The 25,317-nt window shown below is 43.2% G+C and overlaps 2 protein-coding genes across 16 annotated transcripts in view; both read left to right on the top strand.

Annotated features, from left to right (window-relative positions):
- iqsec1a (IQ motif and Sec7 domain ArfGEF 1a) overlaps positions 1 to 22,475 on the top strand; it is a 77,220-nt gene extending 54,745 nt beyond the window's left edge. For 5 of the 15 annotated variants that reach the window (XM_027001705.3, XM_035522295.2, XM_027001708.3 and 2 more), the window contains 13 exons: positions 5,592 to 5,856; positions 5,965 to 7,208; positions 8,427 to 8,588; positions 9,257 to 9,379; positions 9,981 to 10,147; positions 10,386 to 10,525; positions 11,577 to 11,606; positions 12,225 to 12,350; positions 12,572 to 12,671; positions 13,216 to 13,377; positions 13,863 to 14,042; positions 16,080 to 16,129; positions 18,742 to 20,242. In XM_027001705.3, the coding sequence (XP_026857506.2) occupies positions 5,592 to 5,856; positions 5,965 to 7,208; positions 8,427 to 8,588; positions 9,257 to 9,379; positions 9,981 to 10,147; positions 10,386 to 10,525; positions 11,577 to 11,606; positions 12,225 to 12,350; positions 12,572 to 12,671; positions 13,216 to 13,377; positions 13,863 to 14,042; positions 16,080 to 16,129; positions 18,742 to 19,311 (3,319 nt within the window). In that variant the 3' untranslated portion in view covers positions 19,312 to 20,242. The other 10 variants (XM_081706607.1, XR_014119659.1, XM_027001707.3 and 7 more) reach the window with 10 other exon arrangements.
- A 136-nt stretch (positions 22,476 to 22,611) lies between these two features.
- On the top strand, positions 22,612 to 25,014 carry gp9 (glycoprotein IX platelet). Its single transcript, XM_027001719.3, is given in 3 exon segments — positions 22,612 to 23,278; positions 23,458 to 23,587; positions 23,589 to 25,014. Coding segments are annotated over 3 exon segments (753 nt in total). The 5' UTR covers positions 22,612 to 23,229; the 3' UTR covers positions 24,163 to 25,014.
- The last annotated feature ends 303 nt before the right edge of the window (positions 25,015 to 25,317 follow it).

Below are 25,317 nucleotides of genomic sequence, written 5' to 3'. Positions count from 1 at the left end.
GGTTAAAGGCGTGTTGTGTATGACTGACAACAACCTGGCGTGACGTAGAGTGGCATCTGTGAGAAGCCAGTGTATGGTTTATTTATGAAGACATCTAAAGGAGCACTCTCCAAAACTGATGGTTGTTTTGTAAGATTCATGCCTGGCCTGTTAAAAATTGTATACTTTCATACTTACATCCATCTTCCTGTGAAAAGTTTGACTTGTCTTCATTACATCTTCTGTGTTAAGCCCTTGAGCACTTTCTCAACATGTTACAGCATTCTGTATGTTTCTGTCTACCTCAACTTAGAGTAACCAAACCTACAACAGGTTATACAAACCTTCCAGGCAACATAACCAAAGGCATTACTTTGAGTGTCCTCTAGACAGAAGCTGTTTTTTTTAGTCTGCTGTGACATACTGGATACAACAGTGTCACATTTCAGCACTGCCTGGCCAAATCAGGCAACAGCTTGCATACGGGACTCCTGCTTCCTCGGGTTCAGAGGAGCATTAAATTCCCCGGGCCACACTGACGCTAACGCCGGTCCAAGTGACCATGACCATCGGCAGCTCTGCCCGACATTCTCTGGAAGTAACACGTTCCTGATGGGGCAGCTGTTGGTTGCACGACGACTGGCCTTCTTCCACGGCTGTCACCATTTACTTTGCCAGTTCCTCCAGCTTCTTGACAGCTATTTTACACCATGCTGTCTGCCCCAGGCTGGTCCCGGCTTCTCCGGGACAACCGCTATGTACTGTTGGCATTTACGGTTGGGGGCCCGAGAGAGAGTGCTGCCTTTTGCATAGGAAAAGCGTACAGCTTTCACTAGCGAGAACCAAGGGCCCCATTGCCAGCAGTAGGGAATATTTCATCTCCGTATCTCCTATAGGGGAGACGCACATGCTGTGTAGGGTACTGCTGGAACACATGAGGATGTTGACATGCTACAGCGTGATGGTACAGACAGATGTGAGTGAGTAGTGGTGTGTGGGGCACTGGAGAAACACACACACACATACAGTCATGCGTACACACACACATACACACTACTGCTCTTCATTAGCAGGTCGGATTTCCCAGAACGTCTGTGGACATTTTCCTGCCCCCCTTCCTCCACTAACCCCTCTATCCATGCTTACTCACCGGACTGGGAATGTTGGAATTTTCCCCCAACTCATGATGGAATACATTAACCTCAAGCAGCGTCTGTTAGGAGCGCTCTGGGGACGGTTAAAGGGAGGTTGAGGGAACGTTTATGGGGCGTCCGGTTAAACGGATCCAATCCTGCCCTTGACTGTAAATCGCACGCAGCTGCCAAAGCTCTGGATGCTCCTGCTGGCTTGGCAGGAAGCGGGGAGGGGCTGGAGGGCAGCGCCTCTGCCACCCACCTCCACCTCCACTCACCTCTACCCGCTCCACCTCCTTCGCCTCCACCCATTTTCATCTCCACCCACTTCTGCCCGCCTCCACCTACTGCCTGCACATGCTCCCCCCACGAGGAACTGCTACCATATGGTTCTGTAGCATTCCCATCATGTTAATTATTCTTTGTCTTACTGTAGAATATATAGGAGAGTTTTACCTGATCTGCCCACCAGAGTGACAACTCGAAATTAATTGAAATTTATTTTCTTTTTTTTCATTTTGTCATTTTCTTTGTTTTCATATGGGACTTTCCACTATTCTTACTGTTAGTGACAATGTAAGGTCTTAGTTTGCTTCCTGGTTTAGTAATGTTTTTCATAACCAAGGAATCTCTGCATTAATGGATAAAACCTCAGAATTGCTATATGCTGTATTTATGGTCTTTGCGGTTAAGCTGGTGAATGTGGAAAGAATTCTAACACATGCTTAGGGAGATATTTTAAAAAATTTAAATCGCTCATATAGTAAATGCTTGGTCTCCATTTATGGCAGTCACTCATAATTTATGCCATTTCATAAAGAAGTGGGACTTTGAGATGCAAGTTCAGCTATATGTTACAACTTTGCAGCTATTGCAAGTGTAAATAAATTAGAAGTCTCGTCTCATGTGGAGAGTTTGGACGTGCTTTTATTGAAGGGAGTGCTGGCAGCACAGTTCTGTCAGGCACTGCGCTTTCTCCGTCACGTGCACGCCAACAGCTGCTCTTTCCAGAATGTTCTTTTTATGACCTCGCTGTGGTGCAAAGGTGAGACAGCCTTTGGGGAAACTGTAGTGCACACTGCATGCTTAGTTACCTTTCTCACTAATACACACACACCTCACACACTTTCCTGTCACTGCTTAGCATGTCTGATCTTAAACATAATTGATGATACTTATTTTCTGTCATCTTGGTTATAAACACACACACACACACACATACACACACACACACAGAGTGTGGAGACCACATCTACTTCCAGCTTCTGAGTCATGGGGATCAGATATAGTGTCTTCTACTGATTGAAGTACAGTGCATCCACCAGTTCCATGTGCAGGGTGTAAAAGTGGAAGAAGACATAAATAACAGCAGCAAGCGTCTGTGAATATTTGAGCTGTGAAAAAGGGGCGGCTGACACAAAAGTAGTACGGTGGCATTTGGGTAAAGAGGTTACCCAAAGATCCACACTGCACTCTCAGTGGTGACACTTGGCCCAGCTGGGGTTTGAACCAGAGTCCCAGTCATGAGCGACCTCTCTTGTGACAAGCTATTGTCCTTCAGGGGTTATTGAGTGTGTTTGAGATTTCAGAGGTGGATAATCCTAATATTTTTCCTGTACTTCACATTGTTGCTCAGTCTGCCCCCTGTGTTCAGTCAAACCAACTTTGAACAGGCAGTAAACATGGTTTTCTGGCCCTGTCTGCTGACGTTGCCATGTGTCCTCCAGCTAGAGATCCATAGATCAAAAGATTGAAGGCCCTGCAGACAGCAGCAGTGTTGTTGCTATCATGTGGAATTTCTGTGTCCACCGCACAGAAAGCTGTGAACTGCTGTCCTCTGTGTAACTCAGGGTCTGCTCCTTATCGCCAGGTTTTATGTGCTATAACCATCATATGTACATGTATGTACATTTCCCCACACACTAGCATTTTTAGTTCAATTTGGATGCATCACGTCTTTTGTACATTGTACAAGACAGCAGTCATTTTTTGGTATATGCACATTATTAATAGATTCTGATGCCAATTGCTTTATATGCAGTATCTGTGTACAAATACAAAAGCTTTTATTGGATCAGTTTCCTCTGTTGGCAAACGCACAAAACTAATTTCAGAAGAGTGCTTATTGCTGTGGAGCTTGACGTTTAGAAAAATGGTTTAAAATTGTTGAACTTGTTAAACAAATCTAGAAAACAACCTTTAATTCTTCAATAAGTCAAATCAGTTTTGCTTGTGTATTGCGATTTGAAATGGACATGCTCACAATGTCCTCCAGTTCACTACTGAACACTGTCTCCAGCTCACTACTGAAAAATATCTCAGAACAAGTTGAAGGAAGAAGCACCAGCAGTAGCAGTTTGCAAAAAGAGGAAGTGACCAGACAGGGCCTGAAGAGCAGCAAGACATGGGTCTCTCTCTCTCTCTCTCTCTCTCTCTCTCTCTATCCTTTTATTTATGTACATTATATCCATTGTCACTGGTGGTGGTGCTGTAAAGGGTATGCTGGGTAGAATCTCTACCAGATGAGAGAGAGCGAGAGAGTCAGAGCTGAGACAGATGGTGGAGGCCATTATGCAAGATGTGTGAACTTCGCTGCTTCACCAGTAAACCACGTTGTCACGGCCACAAGCCCCAGGCCCGTGGGCCAGTGCATGCGAGCATGCCTGTGCTTATGTAGCAGAGCAAGCTCATCCGTACCATTCTGGCCCGGTGTCTGAGCAGAACATTCAACTGCTCCTGTTACCCCTGTAGTCAGCTGTGGTAGTAGGGGTTTAAGTCACTTAGTGTTTGATGAATGTGTAAACATTACCACCCATTTCACTTTCTGCCTTTGAGAATCTCATGCCTGCACTTTTATGTAACCTTCTGCCTTCTCAGTAGGTTATTGTATTAGCCTTTACTTACATTACTGTATTTCTTAATGCAGACCATTTTACAAGATGTACATACATACATATGCACTCCATTCCCAAATAAGTGAAGCCCACAACTTTGTATAAGTGTCAGTTTGACTGAACGTGTGATAAGAGGAGGAATAAGAGCAGTTCTCTATCTGCTCTGCCAGGTTCCTGAGCCTGCTGCTGCTGTGTACTGCAAGCATGTGTATCATTAGGGGTAGGGGCTGTGTGGGAGGAGGGCCCAGCCTGCACTATAAGTGAGGCATCGCTTGTTTAAAGTGAAAGTTCCTGGTTCACGCAGCCCTGCCCGAGGGAGTGCTCCTACTGGCCGTGGATAGGACCGGGGCACTAGGATCTCCCACCCGAGCTGCCTCACTGCCTGGACGTCTCTGCTGTTACAGCCTGTATGTTTGGCTATACCTGTTGATTTTAACCTCTGAAAAACTGGTTCCAAGCACAGTGTTTCCACTCTGACGTGGTAGTGCTGGTAAATGATTGGTCCTTGGTCTTGTTTTATCACAGCAGACTTTGTCTGCGCTGCACTTTGAACTTTTTGTTTGTTTTTTCGTGATGGCTAATAATATTTGGAGGAAGAGTTGCGAGTTTTTTGGACACAGGAGTCCTTTCTTTGGAAGAAGGCTTGTGGACAGAGAGTGTGAGTGAGTAAAACCTTACATTACGCTAATATGTGATGTTAATATGTGATATGTGAAGGTGTCTTTACTAAAGCGTTACTCCGCTAGCCAACCGTTGACCTGCTACACCTGTCAGTGTAAAAATTTGATCTTGACTATTAATTTATGAATTCTGTTTCTGTAAGTTTGCCACTGTTGATGTATTTCATGCGTTTGGTGTTTACTGTAATTATTTGATGGTTTTTGTGTTTACTGTCATTTTTGAGTCCCACGTTTGTTTGATCAGCTGACTGGAACAAATGCTGTTGGGTTTCATTCTTGGACCCTCAGCATTACTGATTGACAAAAGTGAAATGTGAAACTTATTATTGTTCATAAAACTGTTGCATTTGTGGTATGTAAAATATTCCAGTATTATTTATTCAGACAGAGAAGGCTTTGCTTGTCAGATTTCAGAGAACTGTATTTGAATGCAGTGCACTTTGTGGTATAGGCTACTGCTAGGGTGAAATGAAAGTGTTTATTTTCATTTACAGCGTAAAACACAACTGGAACTTGGCCGGTCGAAAACTTAAAAGTACAGTTACAATCCAGACTTCTACTGTTAACATGTATATGTCCAGCTCCAGGTACTTCACATATCAGGTGTGGTTATTCTTGACCCTTTACCAGGCAGGAAAACAACAGGTCCCATATTTTATCAAATAATTCTAGTTGTTCATTACATAGAAAATACAGTTTCTCCCGAGTGCAGAATGTTAGTTGATTCATTGAACCACATGTCATACGTTGGTACTGACTCTAGTTTCTGCATTTGTAACAATTTCTTTGCTACAGTCATAGTAAGAAGACTAGTCTGCTCTTCGTGTTCTGCTAGGGCATCTGTGGTGGGTTTTCTGGCCTCACGTTACAGCTGAAGGACTGTGTGCTCTGTCTGTCTTTTGCAGTGTGGAGGGGGAGGTTCAGAGTACTGAGCCAACTCCGTCCCTGGACCGGGGCCCAGGCTACGGTCCCCTAAGCCCTGGCTCCTCGCTCAGCCCCGAGGGTGCGGGGTACGGCCCGACGGCGCTGCCCGGGCCCCAGCGGCCACGCCGGCCCAAACTCCAGCACTCCCAGTCCATCCTCCGCAAGCAAGCCGAGGAAGAGGCCATCAAACGCTCACGCTCCCTCTCCGAGAGCTATGAGCTCTCCACGGACCTCCAGGACAAGCAGGTATGACTAATGGGAGGGAGCTACGTTCACTGATGTTGTTAATGATGTTGAAGGGCACTATTCATTTTCAAAGGCCAACTTCTTAATCTTCTTTGTCGGGCCTCCCAGGTGGAGATGCTAGAGAGGAAATATGGCGGGCGTTTCATTAGCAGACATGCTGCTCGCACCATCCAGACAGCGTTCCGCCAGTACCAGATGAACAAGAACTTTGAACGTCTCAGGAGTTCCATGTCAGAGAACCGCATGTCACGGCGGATTGTTCTGTCCAACATGAGGATGCAGTGTTCCTTTGAGGGGCCCGAGAAGGGCCATGGCTCATTTCTGGAGGGCCAGCAAATGTCTGTGTCTGACGAGGGGAGTCAGGTGGGAGCTGTGGTGCAGGCCGAGCGGGGGGAAGTGGCCCCTGCGTGCTCACTTCCGCCCTCAGCTCCCAGCGACCTCAGCGACACCATTACAGAGCTGGAGGACGCCTTCTCTAGGCAAGTGAAGTCATTGGCAGAGTCAATCGATGACGCCCTGAACTGTCGCAGCCTGCACGAAGTGGAGGAGGACCAGCACGAGCAGGTCCAGGACATGCAGGCCCAGCTTGCGTATGAGTTGAACCCAGCTCACGGGGCTAGCCAGCACAAGATGGACAATATGATGGCTTCATACAGTGACGTGACGCTCTTCATCGATGAGGAGGACCTCTCGCTCCCCATCCGGTTTGCGCGCTCAGCCGACCCACCGTCCGGCACTGAGTTGGACCAGCAGTCTCAGTCTGTGGTCTCCTCCCAGGAGTACTGGCGCATGGACCTGAAGGACGACAAAGCAGACACGGACACGAGCTGCCGGAGCACACCGTCTCTGGAGGTCCAGGAGCCCAGGCTGCATCTGGAACACCTCCCTCTTCTGACCATTGAGCCGCCAAGCGACAGCGACCGCTCTGAGATTGACTCGCTGAAGCAGCAGAATCTCTACGAGCGAAGCGTGGCCGGACCGCAAGCCAGTCCCAAGCACGTGGCTCACAGCCTGCCTCCCCGAGGACCCCCCTTCTCCCGGGACAAGGAGCCCATCCGACACAGGCACCGGCAGCTGGAGAGCCATCTGGCTATCAACGGGAATCGACAGAGCAAATCAGAGTCGGACTTCTCTGACGGTGACGGCGACAACGACAGCATCAACAGCACTTCAAACTCCACCGACACCATCAACTGCAGCTCAGAGTCGTCATCGCGGGACAGCGTGAGGGAGCAGATGCTTAGCAAGCAGACGTATCACAAGGAGACGCGCAACAGCTGGGACTCGCCTGCCTTCAGCAACGACGTCATCCGCAAACGCCACTACCGCATTGGCCTCAACCTCTTCAACAAGTACGTCCTCCACTTCTGGAGATCCACACGCTTTAGCCCAGTTGTGGGAGTAGATGTGAAGTTCATGTCTAAGTTTATTTTATTTGATAATTATTTCATTACTCATTTGTTAGGTGCTTAATATGTTGGAGTAGACAAATTGGTAACAGTGGGCTAAACTTACTCAGAGTTTTGTAGATGCTTTATTAGTAAGGCTTCCTATGAGTGTGGGAACTAAGTACATTTGAAATGGTCTTATTGTTTCAGCTTTGAGATTATTCTATTTAATAGGTGTCCTTGGGGGTGTAACTGTATATTTTGACGTCTGTGTGAGAGCCTTACTTTCAATTGCCAATTCGCTTTGAACTCAGCAAAGAAAAACGAATACCTTTATCAACTTAAAAGATCAGAGGCCCTTTTCCTTTTGAGTGAACAGGATTGCACAAAAACGTTTTGAACACTTTGCTCTCTGAATCCGAATATAAATTTGGAGAATATCTGTCCATAAAGAGGACTTCAGTGCTACAGCTCATATCGAACTGGATTGTGTGAGAGAGTCAGGTTTCCTTCAGAGACAAAAAGGAATTGTAGAAAATGTGTGTGTGTGTGTGTGTGTGTGTGTGTGTGTGTGTGTGTGTGTGTGTGTGTGGAATAGAAAAATCAGTAGATCATTTTGTATAATTATTGCAATATACTGCAATATAAAATGTTAGTTCAATTAATTTGACTAATTGTACTTTAATTGTTTAATGGTATTACTCCAGAAAACTAACAGACAAAATTGATCCTAGATTATTGCAAGTGCACATATTCTCCTTTTATTTTTTAATGGTATGTTGTAATTATAGAAACTATCTGCATTTTCTTTGTGTGTGAGTGAATTTGGCTGCAATTTCTGAGGGCATTTCAGTATGAAGTTGTTTTTATTCATGCCACCTTCTACTCCAGCTCACCCTCAGGGGAAACCCTGGTGGACCACATCATCATATGGAGTCATGCCAAATTATATTTCATAGGTAATAAACTTCACAGGTGCTCTCACCTTCATTTTTCGCCATCTAATAGTCTTGTTTTGTTTTGTTGGTTTTAATCTTCTGACATTTCACCCAAAGTCATTTCCCTTCATGCTTTTCTCAAATTACTCAGGCAACACATCATGGGGTCTCTGAGAGGGTTAAAGGGCAGAGTCAAGGGTGCAGAATATTCAAGATTGAGACAAATCTGTTGATTCATTTTCAGAAAGCCAGAGAAAGGTATTCAATACCTGACTGAGAGAGGTTTTGTTCCGGACACACCTGTGGGCGTGGCCCACTTCCTGCTTCAGAGGAAGGGGCTGAGCCGCCAGATGATTGGCGAATTCCTAGGCAACCGGCAGAAACAGTTCAACAGGGATGTATTAGAGTAAGTGTTTTCTTTCTTTCGCCTTGGGAAATATGTCATGTTGGCCTGGGCTGTATGCAAATTAAATACATACTGGCTGTTTAAAGTGACTTGTTACTTTAAAAATCTTAATCCCCTGCACAGATTCCTATGGCTGCCTCATTACACAGTACTATACTTCCAGAGGCTGTTAGGACAGTGTCTGTGAAAGTGATCTACTTTCTGTCCCCTGAGGATTTCTGCTTGTCTGTGCAGACACCCTCTCTTTATCCAATCAAACAGTGTATGTCTAATTAGGTACAACTTTTTCTGGAAATTAATTCATCTCCTCCTGACAGCTGTTCACACACTTTCCACGCTACATAGAGTTCTCTCTGTTTTACACACACCACACACACACGCACACACAGGCAATAAGTCTTTCATTCCAGATTACCTCAGTAATGTCAAGTACCAGCAGACTTAATCTGATGGAGCAGGTTCGCCTCGGTGTTTCTGTCAATCACGCTGAATGTTCCGGATTAATCCTGGTCCTCTTAAACATATATTTTCATTACTGAGCTGCACATGTGAAGTTTTCAAAGTTCTGTTTCAGTTTTTTTTAGCCCAGCAATTAGCAGGGAAATTTTTGGTAAACTCTGCTCTCTGATACTAAATCTGATTTGTGTTAATTGTTTGTATGTTTTTAGCTGTGTGGTGGATGAGATGGATTTCTCAGGGATGGAGCTGGATGAAGCTCTCAGGAAATTCCAGGCACACATTCGTGTCCAAGGAGAAGCCCAGAAGGTGGAACGGCTAATTGAGGCTTTCAGGTGTGCACTGATGGTTTTTCTATGCTGTACCCCATCATTCAGTAGGAGGACTGCACAATATATGATGTTAATCAATATCACAATATTGCAGTACATTTGTGTTTTAGGTATTTATTTTTATTAAATGTTAGATATTAAGCATTTAGGAACATCATTAATTAATTGCAAGTTGAGTGTACACTAAGTACAAAAGCCAACCATTGTTAATTGGTCAGGAACCCCATTGTTAACTGGTCAGAAAAGCTTTAGGGTCAGCAGGGATCCTTCACTAGACATTTGTGTAAGTGTAATAGTGTGTTCTTATTTTTAATATTAATATATGGTTTGATGGTCTTGGGTTTAAGTGTAAAAAACAGCTAACTAGAAGTATTAAAACAGCTGGAAGCCTGATGGATGAGCTGTGAAGGCAGTTGTCTGACCTGTGTAGACTGCAGCTACACTGAATGACAACAACCATTACTGTGCTGGTTTATCTGAGATCATTTTGCTTATTTAACTGGGAAAGCAGTGTGCTTATATAACTGACAGATCACTGTGAGATAACTGTGATACAACAAGGTCTAGATGTACTGGAGTCCTGAAACTGTCCTGTCTTTCGTAGCCAGCGCTACTGCATCTGCAACCCAGGCGTGGTACGGCAGTTCCGAAACCCAGACACCATCTTCATCCTGGCTTTCGCCATCATCCTTCTCAACACAGACATGTACAGCCCCAACGTGAAGCCTGAGCGTAAGATGAAGCTGGAGGACTTTGTGAAGAACCTGCGAGGTGAGTCTTCAGAAACTGTGTTCAATGGCCTTTTGCAGAAGTTGATTAGAGCATATGATCAAAGATGATCAGACAATATTTTGTGGTTATCAGTTTAAGGATATACACATAGGTCAAATTCAGAAACTGGAATTGTGGATAATGGAAGTAATCCATGGGGTTAGGTTTAGCATTCAGGTTTGCCATATTTTGCCAAACTGATGTCAAATGCATGTGTGTGTCTGCATGTGTGTTTTAGGCGTTGATGATGGCGAGGACATTCCTCGTGAGATGCTGATTGGCATATATGAGCGTATTCGGCAGAAGGAGCTGAAGACCAATGAGGACCATGTGTCTCAGGTTCAGAAGGTGGAGAAACTGATTGTGGGAAAGAAGCCAGTAAGTGCTATTGTGCTGCACATCCCCACAATTCTGCTTTCATTCTGAAGTCTGTCACATCACACTGCAGGTGCACTTAGGCATTTGTTTATCAAATACAACCCGTAACTGTTAGCAAAGGTACTGATACAAAAGCTGTTCATAATGAATTCAGAGAATGACCTACTGCTTAATTCTTGTCATCCTTAGCATTTCATCAGGTGTGTGAGTGAGTGTAATAGTTGATATCTGACTGTAAAGTGTCTTTGAGTTCAAGATTTAGTACCTGTGCAGTGATGTCAGCCATAAAAGCTGAGGTGTAAAGTCCTGGGAGCAGTGGGGAGGTGGGCTTGTGATTAGTGAGGTGGTTGTGTCGAAGCCTGACTCCTGCTTGCCTCCTGCTTAATGCCTCTGTGGTCTCTCATGGACGTGCAGCATTAGTGATCAAGATTACTGACGTAATGGGACCTTTAGTAAGACTAGGTTTGTTGGAGGGATGGATGGATAGAGGGATGGATATGTGGCCAATTTTCACTGAACTGTTAGCAAAAAAATAATAAACAAATTAAAGGTGATATGGATTTATTTTCAGCTTCAGTGAACCAAAAATAATCTTATTCTCCAAATGTCCTGATTATTTACCTTTTGTAACTGGATGCAGAATTATAGAGTCTCACCTCAGATTTTCATTCAGAGGTTTTGGAGGTTTCTGCAGTGTTTGTTTCAGATATTCACTGGCTGTTCAACTCTGTACAGTGTAATGTAACTGATCTTCCTTTACCTCCGTAACCTTTTAGGATCAAGCAAAAACATTTCCTCTATCACCATCAGGTTGATTTACTGTATTTACTTAAAGAAATTATAAATCAGCTTTCTATATGTAGTGGTTAAGGTACTTGACTAGTACTCAGAAGCCCCACCATCATGAAGTTGCCACTGTTGGGCCCCTGAGCAAGACCCTTAACCCTCAGTTGCTCAGGTTGTATTCAGTCATAATTGTAAGTCACTGAAAGCATCAGCGGTAACTGCAGTAATATGATAAACACTCATTTCCTTTCTCCTTGTTTTGCAGATCGGCTCTCTTCATCATGGCTTAGGATGTGTAAGTATTCTCTCTCTGTCTTCCACCTGACATATAAGCAAAGACTCCTAGTACCAGGGAGAACCAGGGCCTGTGGGTGGAATATGTCTTCAAATCATTTATCATGCAGCAGAATTTGGTCGAAGAAGCATCTATAACTTTAGGCCAGGCTTCACAGGAATGCTAGCTCCAAAATCCACATTGAGCCTTTTCGCATAAAGCTTTACGGCAGTGTGGTCAGCTGAACTCACAGCTCTGTCACTAGGTCAATAACAGTTAATTCTATGGCGGTAATGTATTGCTTTCAGTACTGACAGGAAGCTGACAGTGCATGCTGCAGTCCAGAAGGTCACAAACCAGTTCACTTCTGCAGTTCTTCGTTAGTGCCTGTTACTGCTGAAGCCTTCAGACTTCCTGCAGACATGTTGGTAGAGCTCCTCATTCATATCAGTTGAGTCAAGGAGACGAGGGTAGAAGCTTGCAGGCTTCTGAAAATGATTGTGTAGCATCTCCTTTGTGTTGGGGTTCACTGGAGAAGCTTGAATACAAGCAGTCAGGAAGCACAGGCTTCAGGTTTATAATATAACTGTGTGTGTGCCTGCGTGCGTGTGCCTGCGTGTGTGCGTGTGTGAACCATAGGTGCTCTCCCTACCCCATCGTAGGCTGGTGTGTTACTGTCGTTTATTTGAAGTGCCAGACCCCAACAAACTACAGAAGCTAGGCCTGCATCAGCGGGAGATCTTCCTCTTCAACGACCTCTTGGTGGTGAGAGCTCTCACAGTCACTCATTCTCTCTCTCTCATGCATGCACACACACGCGCACACACACGCGTACACACACGCACACACACACACACACACACACACACACCTTGTAGGCCTTGGACTGCAGATTAACCTGCAGGTGCACGTCAGTGCTGCAGGATCTGTGAGAGATCTTGAGACCTGCTCTGCTCACGTACTCCTGGCCTTCTTTGGCTTTATAGGTAACCAAGATTTTTCAGAAGAAGAAGAACTCTGTGACGTACAGCCTGAGACAGTCCTTCTCCCTGTACGGCATGCAGGTGCTGCTCTTTGAGAACCAGTGTAAGTCATGGAAGTCTTTATGATGCTGCTCATTACAAGGCATCACAACACGCTTCACAACATTATACCATGTTACAGTAGAATGTAGTAGTAGTAGTAACAGTAACTATTAGTGAAACAGTAGAATGTAGTAGTAGTAGTAGTAGTAACAGTAACTGTTAGTGTAGCAGTAGTAGTAACAGTAACTGTTAGTGTAACAGTAGTAGTAACAGTAACTGTGTTAGTGTAACAGTAGTAGTAACAGTAACTGTGTTAGTGTAACAGTAGAATGTAAGAATGTAGCAGTAGTAGTAACTGTTAATGTAACTTTTTTTTTAGTAGCCCCCCCCCCCCCCCCCATCTGTTTCTTTCTCTTTGTCTCTGAGGTCTGTTAGCTTTCTGGCTAAGGCTGACACTACCAGTATATAAAACTGAGCAGTCTCCAAGCGCCAGGTTCTTTCTCATTAGTATAGTAGTAATTAGTAACTATTAGCTTTTGGCTACTGTTAGCAGTGTATTAAGGATGTTTTTCCACTAGGCAGCCCATGTGTTCTCGTGCCTATAGATTACCCCAATGGAATACGGCTCACTTCAGCCATCCCAGGATCTGACATCAGGGTCCTGATCAGCTTCAATGCTCCCAATCCCCAGGACCGGAAGAAGTTCACTGACGACCTGCGGGAGTCCATTGCTGAGGTTCAGGAAATGGAAAAGTACCGGATAGAGTGTAGGCAACCTTCATCTCTTTCATCTCTCCTTCACTCACCGTTGCTCACGTCTATACACACACTTCTGTGGCAAGCCAAGCCACACTGGGGCAGAGCTGGAGACTTCTCACTGTCACCAGGGTAACATAAACAATATAAAATCAGTGCAGCTTAAAAAGCTGAAATAAAGGTCAAAAATAAACAGTGAACTCATGTGCTGCCTAAGCACACAGACTTGGTGAGTTCTGCATTGATGTGGCTAGAATCAGATCCCTTGTGGACACCTGGGACTGCTGGTGTACATTGAATTGCTTTTCAATTTTGTGTATTTCTACTGTCTCACTAAATGAACACAGTCAGACAGCTGCAGTTCAGGCTTTGCTTTACTTTAGCTCCCCCTGGTGTCCCTGTGTGGCATTTGTAATTATGTGTTTAGAAGTGAAAATGGTTACACCTCACAACACTATATACCTAGCATGTGCGTATGCATGTTTCGTGTTTGTAGCTGAGCTGGAGAAGCAGAAAGGTGTAGTAAGACCCAGCATGTCCCAGAGCATGTCAGGCCTGAAGAAAGAGGCTGGCAACGGGACCATGAGTCGCGCCAGCCTGGATGACTCCTATGCCATGGGGGAGGGGCTAAAGAGGAGCGCGCTCAGTAGCTCCCTGCGGGACCTGTCTGAAGCAGGTGAGTTTTTGTGTGGGACCACTGACCTATACAACAGGACCACAGACAAGGAAAAGTCCTCATATGTACATTTGTGCCACGGTGATCAGAAAGTCTTAATTAAAAGTTTATAGATTGTGTGGTGTGTATTACTGGGCTTTGGTTAAAGGTGTTTAGGGCAATTAAAGAGATGATTTGGCATTTATATAAATTTCTATTCGTAGATGCTATAGTGCTGTAGATGACTGACTAAGTTTTTCTCTGTTTTAGTGCAATAAGATTGCATGGATTATGTACCCAAATACCATAAAGGTTGAGAGAATGTTTTGTATAGTATAGGAGTTTATATATTGTGGCTTTGACATTGGTTAAGAGTTTTAAAGAGGTTGGTTAACATGATTAAATCCTAAAATGTTAGAGATTTTGGTATGGAAAAATATGTCTGTACCAGGGATGCACTAACCTGATGTGTATACTTTGGACATATAGAGATGCATGATATCTGCCTAAATTTAGATAACATTTTTTATTTATTTGTAATTAATTGGACATCACTTCTTCTTATTCATGGTTAGTCATATCCAGACTTGCTAACTGGTTCCACGCTAGATTAAACTAAAATGAAACTGCCTTATACACCCTGTAAAATGTTAATCTTCCATTTTGATTCTCCTGTTGTTCCCATAACATTTCATATTCTGTTGTATCCTAAGCTTAGTTTACTATTGTCTTTCATAGTTAAAAGGTTAACTGGTGAATCATCAGTCCCATGTATCATTGACCCTGTAACCAACTGACTATAATGTTGATCTGATCAAAAGCACTTGAAGTGATTCAGAGCTTTGCTGTATGCAGATGTTATGTTAAATCCAACACAAGCATGTCTGAGTTGCTTTTTATTTCAAATCAGTATAAATTTCATAATTATATTTAAGCTTTTTTTTTTTTGTGTTTTGACCAATTACACTTTACATTTCAGCATAAAGCCAAGGTGAAAGATATCTCCAAAAAGATATCTCCAAAGACATCTCCAAGTGCTAGAATATTTTTGATCCTGGTTCAATTTTTGCTGTCAGTTGGCCATCAGAAATGATGGAATGAAATCCATAAAATGAATCAGATTCATAGTGAAACAAAAAAATCCATTTGTATTCTTATTTTCCATCAATTTACCCCCCCACCAGAAATACTAACATCCTAGTTTAACAAGGTGTTGTGTCCCACACTGTCCCCTCGCCATCCACCTTGCTCAGTCCCAGTTGTTCGACATCGCTGATGAGGTCCTCCACTTGGAGTGTGGCATGAGTTGTAATCAGTCATGTGTATGAGGCATCGTTCCATCCCTGCCACCAAATTTCCTGCGAGTTATAGCTGTTGATCGTGCAGTGTCGCTCAGCCTAGTGTGTGTGCAGAAGTGCTTCTGGCTCTCAGTCATCTGTCCATTGGCTGCCGTGTTGTCTCGCTGAAGCTTGTGTGACTCGTTCACAGGCAGCAGCAGAAGGGGTTTGGACGACCACATACACACACACACACACACACACACAGCAGTTGCTTCTGCAGTCTGTCATTTCCGAGTGCAATTAGGATTCATGCAAGTCCAAATAGTTTATCCTGAGACACTGAGAGATTTCTCTGACACTGAGACATTTCTCCTTAAGCAAATGTACTTTTCACTATGGAATACAGGAGTCCGACAGTGCTAAATAAAAACTAAATTGCAAATCATTCCATTAGCATAAGAACTAACTCAAAAATCATCGGGGTCTGTGTCTATTCACATAAATCACAGTCCATTTATTTAATCAAATTAATCACAGACCACTGATTAATCTGGTACTAGAATATTACACTCCTTAATAATGCCTGTTGTACAACTACTCTGCCTACCACCATCTCCCAACCTCCATCCCTGTCCACCCTTTTAAGACACTGAACTAGGCTTTCTGTGTGCTCACATGTCCCTTTGGCGCCCCCTAGAGCCGAGGGAGGTGCACACCACTAGCCCCCCATAAGGTGTGATGGCCATCTCTAATCTGTGGTATTGCATGTCTCGGGCAGGCAAGCGCGGGCGCCGCACCAGTGCAGGATCTCTAGACAGCAATATGGAAGTAAGTAGGATGGAGTGGATGTCTAGTCACTTACTCTGTTGATGTGCACATTAAAAGCAAGGCTTTAAAATAAAAACAAAACAAAGCAAAAAAAAAAAAAAAGCCCAAACAACCGGCCCAAACATTTACTGTTTATGTTCTTGCACCCTCTTATGCTTCATAGTTTTCAACGAGTTCATCCCTTACATTTTTCCGTTTTTGGTTTCCACATGAACTCGATTATTGATGCCTAACCTGCCTGCCTGCTCACATGCATGCATGAGGTGCCTGTGGCTTTTGGGCTCGTGTGTGAGCTGTCGTCGTGACGACTTCCGTCCTCTGACTGGTGCATGCTCTGCACTAACTCTCCACAGCCATCCGCTTCTCCTTTTTGTTCCATTTCACTGTTTGTTGGGACCCTTTCCGTGGCTGCAGTTCTACGCTGCGTGAAAGTAGGGCTAACGATCCAGACGTAGAGTGAAGCTGCTTCACTGTCCCTTGGGAGAAGCACAGAGACCAGCTCTGTAGTGACCCAGAGCCACGGCGTTCCGCTCACAGGGACTGGACCAATGTGCACCCTGAATCTAATCCCAAAGTCTGTGGATTTCATTAGCATACTCATGGTCATTACACATTCATCCTTTTTCATGACCTTTTTCTGTTTGGGAATCTTGGCGTACTGATCACTGTTTTGTCACCATTCCGAACGTCCTCACTTCATTTGTTAGTTCATTAGAAGGTTTAAAAGGTTGAAGGAAGTGACAGAGATGCACAGTTTTCCAACCCTGCAGTAAAGACGCAGAACGCCTGTGGGATTCCAAGCTGTTCCTCAGATGAATGCGAAAGTGTGGACTGAATTTTATTTATTTATTTATTTTGGCATTGCTGTCCCTGCATGTTGAAGATCCGCCCTCATCGTCCTAATGAGTTGCATGCAAGATTTGTCCCCAGACTTGGGCTCTAATGTGTTTTATTACCATTTTATGTATTTTACATTTAAAGGAGAATTCTACCCAAAATCTATCATTTAATATCTAATATCTCACCATGAAAATGGTCTGTGGAAATTTTGGCCAAGATTGCCCAGGTTCCCCAGGTAACTGTGAAATAAACCAACAGTGAAGGATAACTCATGTGACTCAATGGTTTATAGTAAGGAAGACTATAGGACCAGAATGTGTGACAAAATACTGGATCCAGATGAAGAACCCTGGAAGCTCCAGGTACTGTACAGTTTTTCCTCCTTTAGTGTTGGAGTAGTGGTTCCTAGTTCTGGTCCTGCAGTTTACCTGCACTACACATTTTGGTGTTTTTTGCTGCTGTAACTGACCCAGTTTAGCCTCAGAAATTAGATCTTTAACATACTGTGCAGGAGAACTCAAGAGCCAATCACTGAACTACATTGCTGTTGTGAGAACTGACCCCTCTGAGTGAGAGCAATGTCTCAGTAAACCATGTCTCAAAAATCCATTTTTTTACTGCCAGAACCCTTTTCAGAAATCTGGAACTTTTTCAAGAAGGCAGAAATTTTATCCTCTTTTCCACCAGAGGAACCCAGAGAGATTTGGGTTTCGTTGTTATTGTTCTTACCCAAAATTTAAGTTACACAAAACAACTCCATCTTGCTTCATGTTTCCCCTTGTGGTTTTGTTGCATGCTAAAATGATACATCATCCCATCCCTCTTTATAGTCATGCGCTCCTAATTTACACGATCTTTACATTTGTGCAGGATAGTGGCAAAGCAAAGCACGGATATGCTCATGAACAGTTTTTTTCCTGTACTGGCTGGTTAAGTAACTCCTAAATTCCCTAAAAAGTTCTAGATCCTTGATGAAAAATGACCCAAACAGAAACTTGCCATACAGAACCCTCTTAGAAAGACCCCTCTCGGAGAGATCTGTGGTGTAGCTCAGTATTCTGCGACCATTATCGTGAGTTAGTGTGAACTTTAGAAGGCGTAGTGAATGCAGGCTCTATTTCCCTAACTGCTCTTGGTGGATAAGCACATTAGATGATGATGATGATGATGATGATGGTGGTGGTATTTGGGTGGAATGCTCCTTTAAATGTTCTTCTACATGTCACCGTGTCACATCTGTCTACATCAGTCAGGTGGCTCAGGTTTTCTCATTTGTGTTTATATTCTAAGAAAACATAAAACACCAAAACACTACATAGATGCAGATTAATGTGATTTATATATTTTAAAAGTATATAGATTGCTCTGTAAACATTACCTAAAAGGGTAAATCTATATATGATGTCATACTTTTCTGTATGTAAAAATATTTCTGTATACTGTAATTTGCAATATTTAATATGACTTTTTTTATATACCAGTTTTGAATTTCAGTAAGAACAAGACATTTTTTTGTTATTAAATGATTGATTATGCTTTTTTTACAAAGTCAATCCAACTCAGATCAGATTGTCAGTAAAAATATTAGGTATTATTAGAAAAAACAAGTTAGATTTTCCTTGGAACCTTCTCGGATCAGGATTAGATCTGATGAGAGTTTAGCATTGGCAATGTGCGTGTGTGTGCGCGCGTGTGCGTGCGCGGGCGTGTGTGCGTGTGTAGAGTGGTGTGTTTGGACTCATGGGTTCTGCTTGGCCTCTCTCTGCTCACAGGGCTCCATCATTAGCACCCCCCACCTGCGCCGGAGAGTGAGCTCTGCCCGGGAGCACTCGCCCTGCGCCCAGCACCCCAGCCCTAGCCCCGCCCCCTCCCTGCTGGGATCGCTCTTCGGCAGCAGGCGAGGGAAGCTTCTGCCACAGGGCTACCCTCCTCCTCCTCCTCCTCCTCCTCCTCATCCTCCACCTTCAAATCACCCTGGTCACCCCACTCTTATCTCCCACAAGCCCCACCCCACCAACCTGCACCACACAGCCCAGGCCCAGGTGGAGGCTCAAGGCCATACCTACCATGCACAGCACTGTCCCCTCCCCCAGAACCCTCCACCCTATCACCACCATCACCACTATCACCCACCCGCACACACCCCAGCCGGGCCCCGACTCTTCCGGCAGCACTCAGGCCACGCCCCTCTGCCACACTCCCACTCACGCTCGCATGGTGGGCGCCACTCCCGGCTCCCACCGCACCTCTACCATCACGGCCACCATCGCGAGCAGCAGGCACTTGGCTCGGCTCCGATCGGCACCAAACCCAAACACTGCGGCATTAGTACGGTGGTGTGAGCTACCCGGCCTACCCCGAAGCCCCAGCACCATTCTGAGCCATATGAACCTCACACGCATCCCATACGTACAGTCACTGTAGGCGGCTGCCTTGCCAACAGCTCCAGTGGCTTGAGAAGTGGGAGAAGCAGGCAGGACTCCACACCCCCACCACCTCGCCGGGGAGACGTCCAGCTCAAAGACGCTGCGTCCTCGGTCAGGATTTCACTTAGGATGGAGTTTTGGGGGAGATGTTGAAGGACCATAGAGTTGTGAACTATGAGTAGTGGTTCAGCTGCCTCTATGTTCCCCTGCAAAGGCAAAGCAGCAGTTGGCCAGATTCTGCTCGTGTGCTGTGAGCCCGGAAGCACCTGGTCACTCTCCAGAGGGCCAGCAGCACTGAGACACAGACTGGTGCACGAAGACGCCATGTTTCCTTCACAATAGCTCCCTGAAAAAAGTCTCATAAGACATGCTTTTCTGTTCTTTTCATTGTTGCCGTTTTAAAACTCTCCCTACTCGCATCTCCAAGAGATTATTTTTATGTCAAAGTGCGTGTTGGTCATTGTAGAATGATTCATCGTTTTTCAGGAGCTTAAACATGAACTCTTCTATACATGGATGCATAGATCTGGCAGAACTGCCCAGGTGTCAGTCACAAGAGAAGTTATCCTAATACTGTATTTATTGTGGATAACGGCTTTATCTGTTGTCCTGGCAATCATATATAAATGTGCCAATAATCATCGCATATCTACTCAGTCAAATGCTCTCCTCTGTGTATATTGTAATTTATGTATTAGTATTTAGTAGTGTAATTGCATCCATTGTAAGATGTTCTATGATAGTGTGTGTGTGTGTGTGTGTGTGTGTGTGTGTGTGTGTATGTATGTATATATATATATATATATATATATATATATATATATATATATATATATATATATATATATATATAAATATAAAGGTTTTTTTATATTATGATTAAATATAAGTCAAATATTATGGTCACAGGTACAGTAAAGGTCAGGTGTACAATACAGATGTATCAAACAAAGGATTAAAAAAAGCTATTTTGGACATTTTCAATGCCTTTGAAATATTAGAAGCAGCTGGGGAATGCAGAACCAGGCCTGGTTGGGCTTCAGCTCCAGCCTCCCGTGAACCCGTTGGACGGGACTGGACAGACGTAGGAGACCTGCTTGAACTGAGCAGTGTGGTTGACGAGTTACTGAGCCTCACATTTGCAGAAGTGAAGGTGGTGGAGTGAGTGAAGGTGCAGCGGCTGACAGGTAGCTAATGTCCTATACAGGAGAGCAAACTGTGAGCAGCACGGCGGAGAGTCTTTGTGAAGTTGGTTGTGTTCCCCCCAGGTCCCTCAGTACTGGGATCAGCTTTTTCTTTAAATCTTATACAACCCCCCCCCAAAAAAAAAAAAAAGTTTGGGAATGTACTAGTATTTTACTAATACCAACTAAGCTTACTTTTAAACTCTGATTCTTGTGTGGTAAAGTGTACTAAAGGTGGGTTAAGTAGTTGATGTTTGTTCTGCACATTTTCTGTGGAGTTTTGCTCAATATGTAAGAGGGCCAGTGACTGAAGTATTTTTCATTTCCTTCATATGTGCAATATATTTGTAATGAGTTTGTGAAGAATCCTTTTCTTTCATGCTGAGCGAAAGCTATTTTTTTCCACAATTACAAATACATTATTTTAGTGGCTTATATAAGTGGCACCGTAATGCAGTGAACCACTAGCTTGAAATTTAGTGGAATGTCAAGTGTTTGTGTGTCCTGTCTTTTGTCCTGTGATTTCATTCTTAGATATCTTTCCCCCAGTAGAAATCAGTGTTACCCTGGCAATGAAGTGCAATCATTGATAATAGGGCAGCAGCTGTTACTCCTTCAAGATATTCAGGTGAATGTTCCAATTATGCAAATATCTTTTCCTTCCAGATAAAGTACAATGAAGAGTGCATTTAGGAAGGTGACATGGATGTATGGTGGTTTCTGCAGAAGCACACAGAGCCCATTGCTTAATGCACTATCATGATGCATTGTGGGTAATCAGGTGGGACAGCTAAAAGACACTTCAGCACTGCCTGGCTTTTAATATGGAGCAGTGTTCTTCAGGCAGCACTTTGGATGATGTTTGTTCAGAGGTTCACGTCTAGTTCCCCGATCCAAGAATCCACATGCTGCTCCTCATGTCTGATGCTTCTGGCTCTTGTGCAGTATCCATTATATTGTTTTAGACAACATATGAAGTATATCCATATATTACATAATTCATATATCTTTCTATTCTTTCTAATGTTTAAACATGTCTTTAAGGAAATGATATTGAGGGGGAAAAAAGACAAATCTGTTCTACTTATTTTTGACTTTTTTTTTGTCATGGATCCCAAACCCAGAAAATCATATCCCAACTAAGCACTGCGCGGGCCCAAAGCATCGCGTTCACTGTGAGCTGAAGGACCCTCAGCCTGGAACACTTTAGTTTTTTCTTTAATCCTTTATCTGTACCCTTGATATGGACCTGTTGTTGCTGTTTAGTGCTGCATTGTGTTTTACTGAAGTGAGGCATGCAGTCCCTTTTTCCATGTCCATTGTTAAAAAAAAAAAAAAAAAAAAAAAAGTGAGAAAAGAGAGCAGGGTAGAAAGAAGTAACAAAGGAGTCCAACTATTGCACAGCAGTCTATCTGAGGACTTCATATTGTGTAAATAAGAAGTCTAATCATTTGAATTGTCTAAGTAGCTGAAGTAACCATGTGTAACAATATCAGTCTATCAGAGGACCAAGTGGGGGATATCTGCTTGTACATAGTGTGCATAGTATAATTCCTCATAATGTAGCGTCCTTGTTTATATCTGGAGGGTGTGTTCCCATCTCAGCTGAGGCGGATGGAGATGTACAGTTTGGCTCATGTCTGCTTTGCTCCATACAGAGCTATGATGCTGTACATTTAAAACAGACTGTTGAGAAAGTTCACTGTCTCTCATTTTGGCCCACCAGACCACTGCTGTCCTTACGATCGTGTCTGAGAAGGGGAAGATTTGGGAAAGAGAATGCTTTCATTTTGATATGCAGTCTTTAAGTGCTTAAGATCTGATCAGTGTAAAACTTCAGCTGTGACAATGTTGAGAAATAAAACTAAAATAAACACACTAAAGAGTGAAACACAATTTCTCTTATGTTGGAGCTCTTTTCTGTCTTAATTAACTTTGAAAGCAGGATGGCAAGTTTTGGCAAAAGAGTGAAATATTCATTAAAGACTAGGCATTAAAGTGCATAGATATTGGAAAATGCATGGCACATTATAGACAGATTTGGTTTACTAAAAACAGTGAAATGATTTGATAGTGCAGAGCGTACTTTAACAAAACTGTAAAAACAACTAGGCAATTGAAATCACCCGTGGTTACCAAGCGACCATATCATGGCCGACTCAATTAATTTGGTCCAAGCACTCTTCTCGTAGGGAGACCGTTTTTTTTTTTCAAGTATTAAGCTTTTTCCCTACACATCTTTTAGAGCCCACTACAAGTAGAGCTGAGACTAGCTTTCTGGTTATTATGCATGAAAACCTGTGTTTTGAGGTCGAATTACTTAAAGATTAATTAAGCATATTAAAAATATATGACTGACAGCAGGGAACACTATATATTTATTTAGCAGATATGCCATTAAGTTACTTTTTAACAGTCAGTATTTTTTCTCCTGCATCAACGCACAAGTATAATCGTGTGGCCATTAAAACTTTGGCATGGTAGAGTCTTATCTCTGGCCACAGAGATGCTTTCCTGCAGTCACATGACCCAGAGTGAGCTGTGAAATGTACTTACTCAAAAGACTTGTTGGTTGAATAAGGTCAGGAATGGACACTTATCTACTATAATGTAAAGAGAAGTGCTAAATGAGATTTTCACTTATAACAGGATGAGAAAAGCTGCAAAAGCCTCTTTGAGTGCAGGTTGGTCAATGAAAGGTATGTGTTGGATACCCAATATAGCAACTACTTAAAAGGCTGTGAAGTTTACAATTTCATAAAAACAAATCGATAAATTTCCTGTATTGATATCCAATTAGTTTTTAAATATATATTAGGAGAAAAGTTCTGTGTTTTTCACTGAATCTACAATGGTTTTTTTTCCCCACTGAATTCAGTGCTGCTTCTTCTGGGTTTATCAGTTGGGCAAATCAACTCAGACACCTGCAAGTGCTCTATATTGCCCTCTAAAGAACTGAGGGTTAACTGCATCTCCCAGGGCCTCAAGAAAATCCCCAAACTTTCCCGACACCACAGAACTATACCTACAGCACAACCAGCTGAGCTCAGTTACTCCTGGGCATTTTGACATGCTGCAGAGCCTTCAGGTGGTAAATCTGTCAGGAAATCCCTTTCACTGTGGCTGTGACATCCAGTATCTGCGAGCTTGGGTCCTGAAGAACCAAGCTGTGGCTGGTGAGGGCCCTACGTGTGCCAGTCCTGCCTCACTACCTCACAGACCCATCGCTAGGCTCAGTGAGGCTGAGTTCTCTGCCTGTCTGCAGCATCAATGTTCTGGAAGCCTTTATAATTTAACAGTAGGGGTCATGCTCAGTGTTCTCATTGGTTTGCTGTTGTGGTGTTTGCTACTGGTTAAAGACTTGACGTTCATTCTGGGCATTAGTGAGAGACACACAGGCTTCGAGGTAGAATCTCTGCGTTCTCTCAAGCCAAAACACAGATATAGGAAGAAGAGCTTTGGTGCAAGCCAACACAACGTTGAGCTACAGAGCCCTCTGCTCGAAATGGAGATCCTTCCTCAAATTATTGATGAATTGCATAAGGAACACAACATAAACTTCAAAGAAACATCAACTACCTGAGGTTGCCCTGTACTGTTCTCTTACTGTTCCTCAATGGCAACATGTCATTTACAATATGCAGGTGAAGGCTGTAAAAATATTATGACTGAAAAATCAGTGTGGTACATTTCTTACTAATCCATACATATATAACCAAAATGGTATGTTCACTGCTTTTGATATTTGATATGATTAATCCCTGATTAAATCAAGAGCTTTTTGCAGTTATTTTCAGTATAATCCTGATATTTACTAATTTGTTCATTATTTTGTGTTTTTTATATCCTTTCCTTTGTTGATTGTCTCTGTTCTTGTATTGATGGTCATGTCCCGATCTGACCAAACCTTGATCCCATCATTTTATAACCCTACAATGACTGAAATTGTTTTATAGCTTTTGTTTTTTAATATGTCTAAAGACAGGATAGGTCATTTCTGTACAATGTGCCTGTAAAAACTGGAATGAGAGAGAAAAAAACCCCCAGATTAAAAGACTACTAGTTGGTATACAATTAAGACATACTGTAATACATGATAAAATGTATATAAACTTAAGGATGTTGTTAAATGTTTTCTTTAGGAAATGTCAGTTGCAAATAATATGCCACTCCATTTTTTTCCTAACCTTAACTAGAATAATCTCACGTCCCTGACCCCATGGTTGTTACTGGGGCTACTACAGGAGACTTGCATGTGTGGAGGTGGAGCAGCCTTCAAAAGTCTCAGGTTTGATTGGTCTGCTTTCAGAGCATTACCCCAGATGTACTTTGTCCACATTGAGAAGCACATTCTCACTTAGCAAAGGTTTTGTCTTGCAACTCTACCAGTATAACAGTGTCACAGCTTTGTATTGAGACATCTAATCATCTTCAAAAACCTTTTCTTCTGTATATGCAGAAGAGGTGCATGCAGTGTGTAAACCAAGGAGAGAACTTATTAACCTCGGTTCTGCTTTAAAAGAATACAGGCCTTTATCTGCTGAATTGCATTTGTAACAGACCCAAGACAAACTAGTACAACAGATGGGCAGCCACAAACAAAACATTAAATGATTTGATTTCTGCAAATTGTTTTATCCATACATCTTGCAAGGTTTGTAGGTATTTCAAGTGAAGCACTACATATAGTAGAAACACCATTTACTATTATCCCAGTATTTCTCAACTCAGATGTTGA

This window comes from Electrophorus electricus, chromosome 24 (assembly GCF_041902795.1).
Source record: "Electrophorus electricus isolate QZ-2024a chromosome 24, ASM4190279v1, whole genome shotgun sequence".
Lineage (NCBI taxonomy): Eukaryota > Metazoa > Chordata > Actinopteri > Gymnotiformes > Gymnotidae > Electrophorus > Electrophorus electricus.
Note: the sequence above shows the minus strand (reverse complement) of the source record. Positions and strands in the feature narration are given on the sequence as shown.